Below are 16,393 nucleotides of genomic sequence, written 5' to 3'. Positions count from 1 at the left end.
ACCACGACACGATCGCCACTAATAGCACCAATTCCAGATCAGTTCGAACCCTCAACGATGACGAAGACGAGGACGACGACGACGAGGACGTAGCATACACCCCGCGCACGACCTAGTCCACGGAATTTCGATCCACCTTCCAGGAACTTACTACGTACCGCCTCCCCCGATCCGTTTCGTTCGATCGTTCGCGTTCCAGTGTAAAATTGCGAGAAAAAATTAACAACCACTCTGTCACCGTCCTCGCTGTCGTTCGCGTAAGTATATTCACGGTACAGCTAGATGATAGAGAACGTAAAAATTCTGTTGGAGAGAATTTTCTCGCAGACGATCCCGCCGCGGGTGGGTAGCGCCGCGGCGCCCCGGGATCAATAAAACGACCGCCCGGCCGTCGCCTTTCCTAGGTCCTGCCTGCCTGCCTGCCGTGATCTCCCGTTTACGCGACGCTGGACGTCGCGACGCGTACCCCCCCGCTGCTCTTCATACCGCGGCCGCGAACGCGCCGGACCTATACGTAACACGCATGCGCGATCTCCTGTCGCGCACGCCCCCACGTGGTCTTTCCTCACGAGCTTGCGCAGCTCGATTATCGACGCGACAGTTGGTCGGTATTGCATGCACTTATATCTAGCCCTTTCGTCCTATCTCTGTCCTCCTTTTTCCTATTCTTTTCCAATTTTGTCTATCTCTTCATGCGGGATAATGAAACATACAGATTTTTTCGAGTTACTATTTCTGTTCGTGCCGCGTTTTTTTTTTTATTTCTCACGGGAATGAATGAACGAGGTTTTCCTTATCGCGAATCATAACTCACATCAACATTTCGTTCTGTGACAGTTAATTCCATACAACAGTTTTCCAATTTTTCTCTTTAGTATAAAATAGAAACAAAGAATCGCGGTTATTTTCAAAGATCCATTCATATACTCGTCGGATTCAAGAAATTTGTTTATGAAAATATAAAAGAAATCGGTTGAACTCGAAGGATGTAGCAAGGTTAACGACGAAGATCTTCTGCTTCTTAGTAAAATCGGATTTTTATTTTGATATTTAGACTAATTTATATACAAACATATAACGTGATCCACACCTTACTATATGTATCGATCTTGTCATATATTGATCCTACATGGTTGGTAGAAAGTTGTAGGTACATACTTACCTACTTTTAAACGATTCTATAGTTACAATTAAAGCGTTCGTGTAATTATTTGATTTATTGGAACAGAAGTACATTTACGAGTTCAAAGCGTTCAAAGTTTGTCTCTTGGAAATCAGATAACTGTAGTTTTATTGCAACTTTCGGAGTTGGCTGTGGATGCTCAGTGAAATTTAGAATAGCATGTTTACCAATTATGTACCAATTATTTGCGTTAAATAAGCTTAACTCTAATATTTTCAATGAAATCTTTAATTTAAGAAAAACTACTTACTTTGCGATGTAAGTCCATAAAGTAAATAAACGTCGTGTCTATTCTATTAAAAACTACTTGTATAATTATTTTAATTAATCAGAAAATACTTGTGCGCCCGATTACGTTTTACTATTCAACCGTGTGCATAATCGGTTTTGTATTATTCCGTATGTTATTCCGCACAATTGCTTTTATTTTGTAGCTGTATAAGGCAGATCGATATTCGACAGTTCTCAAACTAGTCACGAACACGTTCTAAAGATATATTCTGTTGTTTGATAGCAACGCAATTGTAAAATAGAATCTTTTAATTCCCATTAATCTAAAAGATTAGTTACATAAACAAAAATTCCTTTGTTATTAACAAATTTCAACTTGAGCTTATCGAATGGAGAAGAAAATCCTGATAGTCACGCGCTCAATTCATACGAATAAATTTCTGTGAATCTCGCAACTGTTTTATCACTTGTTTCGCGACTGTACTCATTTCATTTTTGTTCGAAATAGCGATATCTTCTATTTTGCTGATCGGTAGGGTGGTGATTAAGTCTTGAATGTATTTAGGATTCGTTAAACCATATGTCATCGAATGCAACACGCGCAAACAGAGGAACTGTGTCTCATCTGGTAGCGAATTGTTCCTCAAATAACAATTTAACACGTCGCTTACTCGTGACTCGAAAAGATACTGCAGCCCGGTTTTATTCATACTGACATTATAAAATGTCATCAGCATTAATCTATAAGAGACATGGCATGATTAAAAGTACAAATGAATTGTTAATTTGCCGGTATTCGCAAAATTACCTCTTTAATGATAAGGAACCTTGCGAAAGTGGCAAAGTGGGCATGAGTTTCATCATTTTTTGTACAAAAGCTCTACCATTCGGATCAGTCATTAAAAATTCACGTCCTTCGGGTGTTGCAGATATATTTGATACAATGCCTAACAAGCCAATTATAAACTGATATTCGACGTTGCATGTGGGGGGGAAAGCATTTCGATAAGTGTTTATAAAAGCGACGAAACTTCCGTCTGTTATCGATAAAAATTCGCCGATCATGTGCTGAAACTATAATGAACCAATTAACGCGAAACTGTACTGTCCGTTGAATACCGGAATTAACAATATTTACCCCAGAAAGCCAAACGTCGACAATTTCTGGGAGGCGAGATGCACGCCATGTTAAATTGCCTAAAACTGCTCCCAAAGTTGCACAGTATGTACTTTGATTCAATATCTATAGAGGGAGAGAGAGAGAGAGAGAGAGAGAGAGAGAGAGAGAGAGATAATAAACATATCTATTAACATAATGAATGCTAATGAATGTTTTATAAATTAAATTATAGCCGAATCACTTGTTCTCTTAAGTATTCTATTTCTTCCTGTGCCTTTCTGTTTCTGTCCACTTGCTGTTGGAGTTGACTGTGCAATTGTTCACACTTTAGTTCTATGGCTGAAATTTTCTCTTTCTCTTCTATGAACAACGAAATCATTAAAAAGTGAGACGTTATTGTTTTCTTTTGAATAAAAAACAAACAGTATGTGTACCCTTATTTATTTGATCAGTGAATGATTTTGGAAATGAAGAAATAAGATCCTGAATATTTTGACCATCTTCTATATTTAGTTTCTTTAAATCTATATCTAATCCAGAATTAACAAGTGCTTGAGGGACGTCTGTTACAAACTTATGGATGCTTCTTTTGACGGTCTTTAGAGTATCCTCCACAGAAATCTGAAAAATTGTAATATGCTTATATTACGTGGATGCACAGTTCCTTTAGTATCAATTCCTTTTAACAGGCTTTCATATTCTAAAAATCTCAACATAGATATAAAAGGACCCATGTTAATCGCTCTTTAAACATCAAAGAAATATGAAACCAATGTGAATTTACCAAAAATTGTTTTTCATCTTCTAAATTTGTTTGTCTTTCTTCATCATCCTTGTCCATGATTGTTTAACTGAATTTTGTGTTGATGCAAGTAATTCTCATGTATGTTTAACGGATTGATATCAATGAAAATACTTTCAGCATGTTGACAACTGTCGTAACCTGCATGAAACATAAATCGTTACAGAAAGTGGGAAAATTCAAACATCAGCGCGGTACAATTTAAAACATATAATAAGTTCAGATATAGTTAACGCGTATATGTATTTTATAACAGATAATTCTTCCGTTACTTATAAATTATTTTCGATTGTAATGCCTCTTTCTCACAAACGACAAAAAAGATTAAAACTTTATTTCTTTGATTATAATTTCTTCAAATAAAAAAGGGATAAAAAATGTAATATTACATATTACTAATTTCAGTCAACAATTTCAGTCTAGCCAAAATAAGTTTTGTACATGAGCGTACTCAAGGAAGCGATATATTTGATGAAAAAAATTATATTGCTAATAAAATAAAAATGAAGATTCTGTTTTTTAAAGTTCTGAAATTGATATTTGAATTTAATTTAAAGACATCTCTGTTTTAGAATAGAAATCGAGTTTGAGTTTGAATTTTATTTTTCGTTCGATACATTAGTGTTATATTAATATTGCTTCTCGTATGAAATACGCTTAAATCTTATCTTCATTGTAAGGGCATCATAAGGTAACTGACGCAACGGATGTAAGCATATATTTAGCCTCGCGTGGCCTGCATTTTATGCATCTCGGAACGCTATAGCGTGTGTGCGTCTTCGTGTTATGATGCAAAAAAAAAGCGTTAATTATAACCTTACGATTAGGAGTTCTCTTATTTTTAATCTAACTCGAATCTCATTAGAACATATTGCTGTAATCTGAGTAAAACTGCATGTAAGTTGTAAAACTGTACTGATTAACATCTTTATATATTAGAACTTAATTCATGAATTGTTATTATACGACAGTTTTTGATCTCAAAAACTGCGAACAAAATTTCATTTACTGTGTAATATGAACAATAGTACAATGTTTGCATCTTTTCCTTTTTTGTAGAAACAGTTATGCTATATAAAATTAAAAGTTAAACAACATATTTAATGCGTTTAACTATTATATAACGTAACGATGTTTTATAGATCATTATTAATTTTTAGACACAATATGAAGTTTTCAGAAGGAGAAGAAGTACTTGTAAAACATCCAAGTACTGATAGATACCACAAAGGTAAAATATTAAGTATGAGAGGTGAACGGTATAAAGTACAATTTGAAACAGGCATTGAACAGTATGTTCATTCAACTGATATTAAGGTACCTGTTTTGTTAAATTTAAGCTATTTTATATATTTTAAATATTTAAATTTTCTCTACCTCTTTTTCTCTTTTACTACTTTTTTTTCTTTCTGTATAATTTCTTCAAAATTTTAGATGAATAGGCCATCAAGAAGTACAACTAGAGCTAGTAGTAAAAGTAGAAAAAGTCCCACTAGATATTCATCACTCAGAAAATCTCCACGCAGACGTTCACCCGGAAGATCTCCATCTATAAATAGACAATCTACAAGGACTCAAAAATTTGCAAAAATTTCTCTACCACGAATAGAAATACCTAGAGGTAAATATATTGTTACAAATAATCTGCTATTTTTTAACAATATTATTAAATGAATTGACATTTTCCTGCATAAAATATATAGATATGCAGGATAATGGCAATACTGACAATAAAAAGAATATAAATGATGACGAACATTCTATTGAATCAATGCCTCTTCAATCGCGATTGAAAGAACTAGGAACAGTGACGCGTAGATCAATGAGATTGTTATCTGGTACGCTAAAACCTGAATCAGATCATAAAATGGTTTTATTAACGAGAAATATTAATCGAGCTGTCTCACTTCCCATAGAAAGGAAGAGTCAAATGCATGATTTTAGTGTTGATGTGAAGGAAAGGGGGCATTCAGTACAAAGAGATCAAGTAAGATTTTTGTGTATTGATTATTGTATATTATGATAAATATTCTATGTACATTTATTAATGTTTGACTTTAGGATCTATTAAAAACTATAAATTATGAAAAAGATGTAGATATAAATCCACAAGTAATAGAAAAACGAAAGAAAGAAATCAGCATGGTTAGTGAGCCACAAGAATGGGGAGGATGGTTTGGAACCCTTCTTCTTATAGTTTTATCACCCGTGATAATGATACTACCGCAATTAATGTGTATAAAAGATGAATGTATACTTGGATATCCTAAGATACTAACAGACGTAACGTTATACGTAGATCTTAGAATTTTTACTGCATATTTAGGTCTCTTTTTATTTGTAATAATTTTTTCGACTATACCGATTGGACGAAAAATTGATGGACCACAAAATAGAATTGGAAGATTACAGTATCGTCTAAATGGTGGCTATTCAATATTTAAATTACTCATTTTAAAGAAAAATTATATGAATGAAATAATTATTTTCCATACTTCTTTTAGGTTTTTTATGCAGCCTTTTATCAGTAATCATATTTGCTGCGTGTATATATAAAGAACTAGAAGTCACTGATCTCGTTATACAAAATTCTGTACAATTTTCAATTAGCGGTTGGATTCTTGGAACGATTTTATCATTATTATTATTTGTAAAGGGTGGCAAAGCTCCTGTAGCTAATCTAAACATACATGGATCTACTAACAGTATGATATATAATTTTTGGCAAGGGAGGGAAATAAATCCACGAATTGGTCCTGTGGATATCAAAATAAATCTTTTTCGGACTTCCATGATAACAATAGTAATAATCATTCAAAGAGTTTCCTCATCTGTAGAAATGTATATTATAAGATATGCACGATTTTATTCGAATTACAGATTCTCATAAATTTGTCCATTGTGATAAAAACAATTGAAGAAACGGAAACATATAGTTTAGAACATCTTAACATAGGTGTTATGTTAGGAACTTTACTGCAAATAATTTATGCGATGGACGCACTCTTCTTTGAATCTGCAATACTAACAACTTTTGAAATAATGTATGAAGGAACTGGTTACATGTTATGTACCGGTTATATGATGTACCCATTTTTATTGGCTTTTACAACAAAGTACATGTTATATCACAAGTAAGTACTAAGAATAAAAAATAACAGTACATCATGTCACTGAAATTTTATTGAAACATGTTTCTTCAATTTTAGAACACAATTCACTTATCTGTTTGTCTTTCCTATACTTGCATTTATAATTGGATATTTGCTATATAGAATAAGCAATTTACAAAAGAATGAGTTCAGAAGAAATCCTTTATCTCCATCATTAATGCGTAAATACAAAATCATCTTACATTTAAATCAATATTAACATTACAAAATTAATTTTTCATATTATTTGTACATTTATTTTGTAGACTTAGAAACCATACCAACCACCCGTGGTAAGAAGCTTATAGTATCTGGATTATGGGGTCATGTAAGACATCCGAATTATTTAGGTGATATAATAATGTGGTGGTCGATATCGTGTATAAGTTTGGCACATAATATTTTGCCTTATTATTATGCAATCATATGTACAGGATTGTTGATATATAGAGCAAGAAGAGATAATGAACGTTGTAAAATGCGTTATGGTTTAGCTTGGGAACAATACACGTCACGTGTTAAGTACATGATTTTATATCGTATATTTTAGAATATAATATGTAGAGAATATTAGCAAAGCTACCTTTAGATACCAAAATATGTTATAAAATTGTACCTTTAAAAACTGCAATGCTCATTATTTTATAGAATATTTTAGTCGTATTAGAATCGTTATGTAGAGTTCATATACTCACACAACACACACGTGAAACAACAAATAGGGTTCAAATCTGTGGAATATAAAACCAAAAGAAATTATTGTATAACATTAAGCACTAAATTTAAGTATGTCATTTCTTTAATTCTTTAAAGCAATGAACAAAGTGTGATTATCAAAACAGTACATTTTATACATAATTAAGAGACATTGTTGATATAAATATATGTAATATAAAGTATATTTCTATTATAAAGACAATTATATGATGTAAAGACAAAACATGATGTAATGAACAAATTGAAGTAAGAATTTTTATACTTTTTATACAGAAATGTACAATTGACAAATAAATAATTTTCTAATAGCTGCGTTAAAATTATATAAGGAATATTTGTTTTTAATTGCATCCAAAATTTAATGTTTTGAAATGCAATCGACTGTATAATTTTTTCCGAGGTTGCCTAGTGTGGCTGTGACCTGTGACACAGCAATAAAAATATTCTCTTACAAACAGATGTTTTACAGTGGTTTCTATTAACTTTGTTGATAAAATGGCAAGTTTTTTCGGTGAAGTAGTATTTCCAGTCTCACGAGCGTTTTGGGACGATGAAGAGGAAAATAAAGCTACTGATTGTTCAGTTAATCAACCGTAAGTTTTATTTTAGTTAAACATAACCTTTCAAGTTAAGTGTTTCAAAAGTGTCTCAAATACTTTTTGGAATATATTTCAGCGAATTTTTTGTTCATTGGTTAAAGACAAAACCATCCAGCATTGATACTTTAATTGTAATTGAAGGTGAAATGTTAATCGGTAATATATACTAATTTAATTAATCGGTAATATTTTGATCGTATTATAAGTAGTTTTAATGATATTGTAGATTTTGTAAAAGAGTGTTTGTGCCCAAACTCAGAAGAAGTATGTTTCGTGGAAGATGAAAAACAAAAAAAGATATATACAACTTATCAAGTTACTAATGATATTTATTTAGGTATTGTATCTCCACATTTTGATGTGAAATTGTCAGGCAAATTTGTCGAAGAGGTAAGAAAATTTAACTTAAATTATAAAGTATATAATTCTAGTAATTTGCATTAATTTTATTAAATTTATTAGATGGGTGATATTATATCAAGTGCAAAAAGTATAATTTGTATAACATGTTGTCATATATCAAATTTCAAGAAGAAGGATATACCAGCAGTACCTTCTTTCTTAAGGATGTTGACTACAAAAAGTGGGGAGAATATTTGCAAATCGAAAGAGCCATACTTAGAGCAGCCAAATATTATATATGGAGTAACAGCAGGAGGTTAATATTCAAATAATACAAACTATATCTTCGGGTGAAAGTTTATTAATAAACATACATATGTTTCAGTATTGTCATATGCTCAAATTATGGAACTACCTGCAGTTTTGTATGTTTTATATACAGACAGTATTGTATTGGACTCATTATCTGCAGAACCGCTTTTAAAATTATTAGCAAATTATGCACCATTGCATACTGTTACATTTTCTGGAAAAAACTTTTTTAATAAAGGCAACCTTTACATGTAAAACTTTGACTGATTTTCCCTTAGAAGTTTTGTATTTATATTTTCTTATTTAAATTAAGAATTGAAACACGTAAATATTAATAATATAAAAACTTTATAATTAAATATTACTGTTAATTGTAAACCTTACATATTTACAATATTTACAAGACAGCTTACAAGATAAGATTTAACTATTATCTCTGATAACATTAACTTCAATTGCAATAATGGCGTTTACACACAAGCAAACATTACATATATGATCTTATAAATTTGTATGTGTTAAGGTTGTGGTGGATAATACGTACGCGGTGTAGGTGCTGGAGGTACTGGATTATTTGGAGGGAAGTATGACGCGTTTGTAGGATAAGGATATGGTTGAAACGGTGTTGGTGTTGTAGTAGATGTAGGTGGTGCAGGTCTAATGGTACCGGAGGAACCCATATGATGCATTGGTGGGACAATGTGATTCATTGTATTTACAGAAGGTGGAGGTACGGAAACATTTGCTGGAGGAAACGCTGGAGGATAATTGATATTACTATGTGCAAAATTGGTTGGATATGTTTGAAAATGCGTTGGCACATCCATTGGTTTTATTGCATCTGTGGTATCTGTAGTTAAGCATCCATTTGCAGAGACTGCAACTGCTTCAACTTTAGTAGCCTTTCCTGGTGTAACTATAATTTGATATTAATAAGACAATTTTTCATCACAAATAAGACAATTTTTCATCACAAATAAGACAATTTTCATGTATATACCATTTGGTGTAGTAGATGTTGATTCTGTGGAAGGTGCTGTTATAGCTCTATCTCTACAAGGCTCATTAGATGGTGTTAAAGGTGGTGAATCTGGCGGCTTTGTGTTATTTGCTTGTGAATACAAATCTAATACTTGATGACATATATCTGAAAAAATAAATCAGATGTACTTACTTTCCATATTGATATATTCTAAAAAATGGTTTCTTATTAGGTTACCTTCTAGAAGATCCATAGTAACGTCCTCAACAAACATATCCCACCAACGTAAATGTTTTGGTAATCTTCCATTCCAATCTACCACTTCAAATTTGCTAAGCTTCCCTGCCAAATACATGAGAGCAACAGCAATAATTTCTGGTTCCCACTGCAATGACAATGTTGTACACAAACTATAAAGGAAAAGGAATAAAGATTATATAAACTTTTTAAATCGATTTAAAAGTAATAAGAATACACTATTATATATATATATATAATATATATAATATATATATATATAACGATACCTGTCGTTAACAAATGTCCAAGCCATTTGAACCATCTTCTGCAATTTATTTTTATCACCTGCAAAATATCATTGATGCTTTTATTATGCTGCTTAATATATTATTTATTAAATTCATAAAATTTATTTTAATACCTTTAAGGCATTTTGCATATTTTAGCAAGTAGCTGTATGGATGTTCAACTTGCAAATCAAACTTTATAGTTTGTAGTAAAATTCTTTCTAACGTTATGACCTCCTCCTAGAAAATTTATAAAAAGATTATTTTATAAATTACATTTCAAGGATATATATCCTTAATAATAATAATAACTATATAGTTTATTGATTTACCTTTGGATCTTCTCCAAAGGTCATTAATTTCTGTTCAGTTAATAAAGACTTTGCAGTCTTAATTATATCTTTGCATTTTTTTGGAGTTTCTTCTACTTTGCCTGCTAATAATAAACAACAGCACGCAGTTACCTATACGAGATTTAAAAAATAACAAAACATTTATTTATTTTTCTCAAATCGATAAAAAAGAAATTAATATTTATTATTAAATACTTACATATCTTGGGAAGTTTTTAAATGAATGAAACATATAGAATCTATGAAAATAAACAACTCCAGTTGCCATTGTATTGTATCCTAAATCCATTTTGGTTCCTGTGTCTATAATAAATCTGGCCCCTTCTTTCCTATATCTGCATTCTGTTTCATAATCAATTCCATCTTGAATGGATGGTGTATTTCGTAGTTCTTTCTTCTCATAATACCAGCATGGCATTTTTATTGCACTTAAAAAGAATAACATACATAAGAAAACTTTATATAAATAATAACACTTCACTAAGGTTATATCATATTAGAATAAATCTTTTCTATACTGAATATAAGTTTACATAAATGATAATTTAGTAATTATTGTTACACAAAGAAATTTCTAAAAATTTTACTATTCCATAAACTTTACAGTAGGTTAGGGTACTTACCGATGTTTAATGTTTAAGGTGTTCTCTTTCTTTCACTTGCTTAGATGTTTTTTATTATATGCAATATTGCGTTATGTATTATATTATATATACTATCTATATTAACCCGTTTGAATTGTCTATAATAAACAAGAGAGCTCTACACCTCCACGTAATACGAAGTACGTAAGAAATGAACAATATGAAACCATTTTGCGTGAAGTTGCGCATGCCTGGCTTTATCACTTGCTAAGTGGTAGCGCATGCACTATACTACTATAGGGACTATGAAGAATTATTTTAAAATTTAAAATTAATAATAACAGAAATATTATTCGTTTCGTTTTATGTGTGAAATCTACGTATAAATCATTTTATTCTCATAAATAGTTATTCAATTATTAATACTTATTCTTAACGAGTCTTTACTATACTATACTATACTTATGTATTTTGTGTATGTGTGTGTATGTGTGTGAATATATATATCTTAACTTAGGCTTATTTGTACTGAAAAATCTCTAGAATTATATTATACTGTATTACACACTTTGGACTAAGGGTGACCCTTTACTCTGAAAAAGGGAGTGCCGCTCTTTTCCAGAAGTATGGAAGTTTGAATTTTCTTCTCTTCCCGCCCAGAGTTCTTTTAGCGGAAGTGAACTTTTTTAGCTCGCAGTTCGACATCTGTATCTAGAAGAGAGAAATATATATTTTATATAAAATTGCGTCACTTGTTAGGCGCCAGGGATGTTTCATGTGAATGTGTCTTTCAATATATAGAATGAATGCTTTATACATCGATTTTATTTCATTAAAAAATGAAGTACAATTTTTAGTAAAAGAATTTAAATTTAGTTATAAAACAATTGTATTTTTTTTTCTTCCTTCATGTTTGTTTGAATATACTGTTATCGCATTATATATTATCTATATCTTACAAATACATTTCCCAATCTATTTTGCTTTGTTTGTTGACAAATCAATAAAGTACATATAAAGGTGACTTCTTAGACCAACAATACAGAAGCGTAAAAAGGACAGTCGTTATACAAAACATTGAAACATCGGTTTCTAGTACATATTAGCGGTTTAACGCGTTATCTGTGGTCAATAAGTACCAGAGTATATGTCATAGATGCGTCTATCAATTTACCGCGAATACCCGTAACGTATTACATTTTGAGGGTGATCTACGTCGCGCTCTTGTAACATAACTAAACGTTAATTTATGACGACCGCGCACGCAAGAATATTTTACAAACATAACATCTACAATTTCACAGATAATAACACAACGTCGAATATAATGCCGTTGGCGAATTTGACAGTTCCTTGGTCTGAGCAACATGTGACTGAAAAGGTAGTATTTTTATATTTGTTAAATACATCGATTAGTGTTAAAAATGAGTTAATTACGTGTTATTAATTCTGTATTACAATTGTAAATTTGTGCATTGTAACCAATTTAATTTTTCAGCAAGATGTAGATATACTTCCATCAGAATCCCAAGAGGAAGTAGTAATAACTCAAGAAAATGTAGTTGAACCACCTTCAAATGGTTGTTCTGAGACACATGAAATAGAAGTACGAGAAATAGTAAGGGATGGACATGAAAAAGCAGATCCATCTCAATTTGAACTGCTTAAAGTTCTGGGTCAAGGGTCTTTTGGCAAAGTATTGAACATTATAATGAATGAAAAATAATTTGAGATATAATCAAGTGTAATTATTCAATAATAAAAATTCTTGTGTTAATCCAGGTATTCCTTGTGAGAAAGGTAGTTGGAAAAGATAGTGGGACAATTTATGCTATGAAGGTATTAAAAAAGGCAACATTGAAAGGTGCTTAATAAGTTAAATATATACAAGTACGAGGGTAGCTCTGAAGGTTTTAAAAAATGAGGACTGTTGTAACAAAACATTGATTTTAATTATGAAATACAAAGATCTTTTTATTGCTGTGTACATATTTTATTTTTTTTATTAAAATTTATAAAAAGAATTTTCAGAGCAATTCCTCTTATATTGAAAATTATTTCTTTTTCTTTTTAAAGTGGTTTAATATATCAATATTATCTCAGTTCGGGACAGAGTTAGAACAAAAATGGAGAGGAATATACTGGTAGATGTTGAACACCCATTCATTGTGCGACTACATTATGCATTCCAAACAGAGGGCAAACTCTACTTAATTTTAGACTTTTTAAGAGGTGGCGATTTATTTTCAAGATTAGTTAAAGAGGTATACAGTTTACAGTATTAGTAATTTTATGATATTTTTACGGCTGTATTGATCCACTTTTATAATTATTGCTCTAGGTAATGTTTACTGAAGATGATGTAAAATTTTATTTAGCTGAACTTGCTCTTGCATTGGGTCACATACATAAGCTTGGAATTATTTATAGAGATCTCAAACCAGAAAAGTTTGTATTATATCATTTGTCAATAATTCAACCATTATAAAGCTATATAAATCTTAATATTCATTTTGTTTATGACAGTATTTTGCTTGATACTGAAGGTCATATTGCTTTAACCGACTTTGGTCTAAGTAAGCAGCCTTTAGACGATTGTAAAGCATACTCGTTTTGTGGTACTATAGAATATATGGCACCTGAAATTGTGGATAGGAGAGGACATTCATTTGCTGCAGATTGGTGGAGTTTTGGTGTTCTTATGGTTACTTGCATATAAATGATATGACGACACATATACATATATACATCAGATTGTATTTAAACAAATTCTTAACTTTCAGTTTGAAATGTTGACTGGAGCTCTTCCATTTCAAGGAGCAAATCGCAAAGAAACAATGACACAGATAACAAAAGGAAAACTCGGAATGCCACATAATATTTCACCAGAAGCACAATTACTCCTTAAAGTATTGTTTAAAAGAAACCCTGCAAACAGACTGGGATTTGGTACTTATTTGTAGTGTTCTTTAAAATACAAAAATAGCTATTATGCTATATTCATTTATTATTTTCATTTATTTAAGGCGGAATAGAAGAGATAAAAAACCATGTGTTCTTTGCAAAAACCGATTGGGATGCGCTTTACAGAAAAGAAATAAAACCGCCTTTTAAACCAGCTGTTAGTCAAGAAGATGATACATTTTGTTTTGATAGTGAATTTACATGTAAAACGCCTAAAGGTAACGTGAATTACTTAATTCTGTATAATTTATGTTCTAAATGAGTAAAGTTATTATAATATTTTAGATTCTCCTGGGGTACCACCAAGTGCTAATGCTCACGAATTGTTCCGTGGATTTAGCTTTGTCGCGCCGTGCCTTCTTGAGGATCACGTGAAAATCCCTGAATATAAAAACTGTGATAGCCTTAGCGCAACTTTCCCAACTTATGTGAGCCCTATCTCCGTGAGTGATGAATATGAGCTTAAACAAGAAATTGGTAAAGGAAGCTACAGTACTGTTTATTTAGCTGTTCATAAAGCTTCTAAAGCAGAGTATGCTGTGAAGGTAATTGAGAAATCAAAAAGAGATCCTACAGAAGAAATAGAAATTTTGCTCCGATATGGAAGGCACCCGCACATTGTAACTTTGAGAGCTGTTCATGAAGATGATAAACGAGCTTATCTTGTACTCGAATTATTGCGTGGTGGAGAACTACTTGATCGGTTACTACAAAGACGTAATCTCACAGAAAAAGAAGCAGCTGAAGTGATGTACACAATAGTTAGCGTAGTCAATTATCTTCATGAAAATGGAGTAATTATCTATTTAGTCATCATCTCTTACGTTTTGTATTCTACCATGTTGAATTTATTGATTAATTTCGGTTTACGTAATCAATAGGTTGTTCATAGAGACTTAAAGCCATCTAATATATTGTATTCGAAGTCGGGGGGTGATCCATCGACACTTTGTTTATGCGATCTTGGTTTCGCAAAACAGTTACGAGCGGAAAATGGTTTGTTAATGACACCTTGTTATACTGCAAATTTTGTAGCACCGGAAGTGTTAAAACGCCAAGGATATGATGCAGCGTGTGATATCTGGTCACTTGGTGTTTTGTTATACATTATGTTGGCTGGGTAATTAAATCTGATTACATAAAATTTGAAAAATATGTATATTAAATACTAGATTACATTTCTATATTTTAGATATACACCATTTCGTAATACTCCCGGTGATAGTGCAAGAGATATATTAGATCGTATTGGTCTCGGCTACATTGACGTTGAAAGTGGAATATGGCATCAAATTTCGAATGAAGCTAAAGATCTAGTTAAAAAAATGTTACACGTTGATCCTAATCGGAGGCCTACTGCAGCTGCCATACTAAAATATTCGTGGATTGCTAATCGTCATCGTCTTCCACAGAAAGTATTACCTGATAGTTCTAAGGATCCACATAGCCTAAAGGTATATAATATTTTCTTCAGAAACATTTCAAGTAATCATGACTAAATTAATAGCATAAATTGAACATATCTTTAGAGAGCAGTAACGGCAACATATAGAGCGATGTCTAGCAGTCCAAGGTCGCCTCATATCGGACCTGTTGTCATGTCTGCATTGGCACGACGAAGAACACAAGCCAAGCCTACTGGACCTACCGAAGTTTGAAACAACTGTGTTTCTATTTTGTCAAAAAGTAAAGGCAAGATACGAAAAATTACGAATTATGTATGTGATTACGTATATGAAAAGACTATATTTTTTGTCGACATAAATCTAGTATTATTTGTGCAATGTTCAAATGTAGCTAGTATGTATCAATTTTATAAAAATTATTCTTTATTGTTCTGTTATTCATATAACTTGCATCATTAAAATCATCTCTATCCTGGTTAAAATTTGTGTATGTGTATAGAATAGAAAATGTGTGTTTAAAACCATATTTTCGATTTAAATATAATATAAGAATGGAATATCAGAGAAATTTTAAATCTTATAATCTGTATTGTACATGACTACCATTTCAATATTAAAAATAATATAAACTATAATAATAATATAAATTTATGAAAAAAATCTATATATATATATTTAATAAAATGTAAAAATGAAGTATATATCTATTTTAATTTTTGATCAATATTTTTATTTGTTAAACATTAATTGTATATAATAAAGTATGTTTTACTTAACCATAGTTAAAATGATTAAGTAGTTGATTTTTAAGTTTCACATTCTATTTTTAATCGGAATATACTCGGATAAATACTTACGTAACTAATATTCAACAATGATAATCTTATTTCTTAGAAAATTATGGCAAGTATACAAATAAGTATGATTTATAATAAATATTCAAACGCAAATATAATTCGTGTTTATTATCAAAATAAGAGGTATTATTATATACGAAAAGTTCATTTTCAAATGCAATAATTTTTAGATGCATTATATATTATTTTAGATGCATTATATATTATTTTAGATGCATTAGTAAAATAAACAAACCATTTTTTTAATTATTCCCCTCATTTC

The 16,393-nt window shown here is 31.2% G+C and overlaps 5 protein-coding genes across 11 annotated transcripts; 3 read left to right on the top strand and 2 right to left on the bottom strand.

The window, feature by feature from the left end:
* The first annotated feature begins 133 nt into the window (after positions 1-133).
* Positions 134-7,447, top strand: LBR (lamin B receptor). 5 transcript variants are annotated; one of them, XM_076624185.1, is made up of 10 exons: positions 4,046-4,233; positions 4,497-4,653; positions 4,771-4,957; positions 5,040-5,174; positions 5,253-5,323; positions 5,398-5,761; positions 5,841-6,139; positions 6,217-6,470; positions 6,546-6,670; positions 6,755-7,447. In XM_076624185.1, the coding sequence occupies exons 2-10, from the start codon at positions 4,504-4,506 to the stop codon at positions 7,036-7,038; spliced, it is 1,869 nt and encodes a 622-aa protein (XP_076480300.1). In that variant the 5' UTR covers positions 4,046-4,233; positions 4,497-4,503; the 3' UTR covers positions 7,039-7,447. The 5 variants fall into 5 exon arrangements, with proteins under 5 accessions (XP_076480299.1, XP_076480298.1, XP_033184519.1 ...); XM_076624184.1 differs by lacking the exon at positions 4,046-4,233 and adding an exon at positions 134-257 and having other exon boundaries at positions 5,040-5,323; XM_076624183.1 differs by lacking the exon at positions 4,046-4,233 and adding an exon at positions 2,507-2,636 and having other exon boundaries at positions 5,040-5,323.
* LOC117154076 (heat shock factor 2-binding protein) lies at positions 1,834-3,724 on the bottom strand. Its single transcript, XM_033328751.2, has 6 exons — positions 3,319-3,724; positions 2,969-3,155; positions 2,776-2,894; positions 2,553-2,657; positions 2,223-2,488; positions 1,834-2,155 (listed from the first exon to the last, which is right to left on the bottom strand). The coding sequence occupies exons 1-6, from the start codon at positions 3,373-3,375 to the stop codon at positions 1,834-1,836; spliced, it is 1,056 nt and encodes a 351-aa protein (XP_033184642.2). The 5' UTR covers positions 3,376-3,724.
* A 150-nt stretch (positions 7,448-7,597) lies between the features above and the next one.
* Positions 7,598-8,715, top strand: PSMG1 (Proteasome assembly chaperone 1). 2 transcript variants are annotated; one of them, XM_076624191.1, is made up of 5 exons: positions 7,598-7,798; positions 7,881-7,945; positions 8,031-8,194; positions 8,267-8,462; positions 8,532-8,715. In XM_076624191.1, the coding sequence occupies exons 1-5, from the start codon at positions 7,701-7,703 to the stop codon at positions 8,711-8,713; spliced, it is 705 nt and encodes a 234-aa protein (XP_076480306.1). In that variant the 5' UTR covers positions 7,598-7,700; the 3' UTR covers positions 8,714-8,715. The 2 variants fall into 2 exon arrangements, with proteins under 2 accessions (XP_076480306.1, XP_033184668.1); XM_033328777.2 differs by having other exon boundaries at positions 7,599-7,798; positions 7,881-7,960.
* Positions 8,716-8,789: 74 nt separating this feature from the next.
* On the bottom strand, positions 8,790-11,161 carry CycK (cyclin K). The gene is made up of 8 exons (XM_033328727.2): positions 10,944-11,161; positions 10,520-10,748; positions 10,300-10,431; positions 10,102-10,207; positions 9,968-10,025; positions 9,678-9,850; positions 9,459-9,605; positions 8,790-9,374 (listed from the first exon to the last, which is right to left on the bottom strand). The coding sequence occupies exons 2-8, from the start codon at positions 10,736-10,738 to the stop codon at positions 8,977-8,979; spliced, it is 1,233 nt and encodes a 410-aa protein (XP_033184618.1). The 5' UTR covers positions 10,739-10,748; positions 10,944-11,161; the 3' UTR covers positions 8,790-8,976.
* Positions 11,162-11,680: 519 nt separating this feature from the next.
* LOC117164497 (ribosomal protein S6 kinase 2 beta) lies at positions 11,681-16,062 on the top strand. 2 transcript variants are annotated; one of them, XM_076624178.1, is made up of 13 exons: positions 11,681-11,748; positions 12,209-12,285; positions 12,403-12,600; positions 12,687-12,768; positions 13,008-13,168; positions 13,246-13,352; positions 13,431-13,608; positions 13,688-13,853; positions 13,931-14,086; positions 14,154-14,662; positions 14,750-14,988; positions 15,061-15,322; positions 15,398-16,062. In XM_076624178.1, the coding sequence occupies exons 2-13, from the start codon at positions 12,232-12,234 to the stop codon at positions 15,524-15,526; spliced, it is 2,241 nt and encodes a 746-aa protein (XP_076480293.1). In that variant the 5' UTR covers positions 11,681-11,748; positions 12,209-12,231; the 3' UTR covers positions 15,527-16,062. The 2 variants fall into 2 exon arrangements, with proteins under 2 accessions (XP_076480293.1, XP_033203527.1); XM_033347636.2 differs by lacking the exon at positions 11,681-11,748 and having other exon boundaries at positions 11,824-12,285.
* The last annotated feature ends 331 nt before the right edge of the window (positions 16,063-16,393 follow it).

This window comes from Bombus vancouverensis, chromosome 14 (assembly GCF_051014615.1).
Source record: "Bombus vancouverensis nearcticus chromosome 14, iyBomVanc1_principal, whole genome shotgun sequence".
Lineage (NCBI taxonomy): Eukaryota > Metazoa > Arthropoda > Insecta > Hymenoptera > Apidae > Bombus > Bombus vancouverensis.
This window is presented reverse-complemented; position numbering and strand designations above follow the sequence as displayed.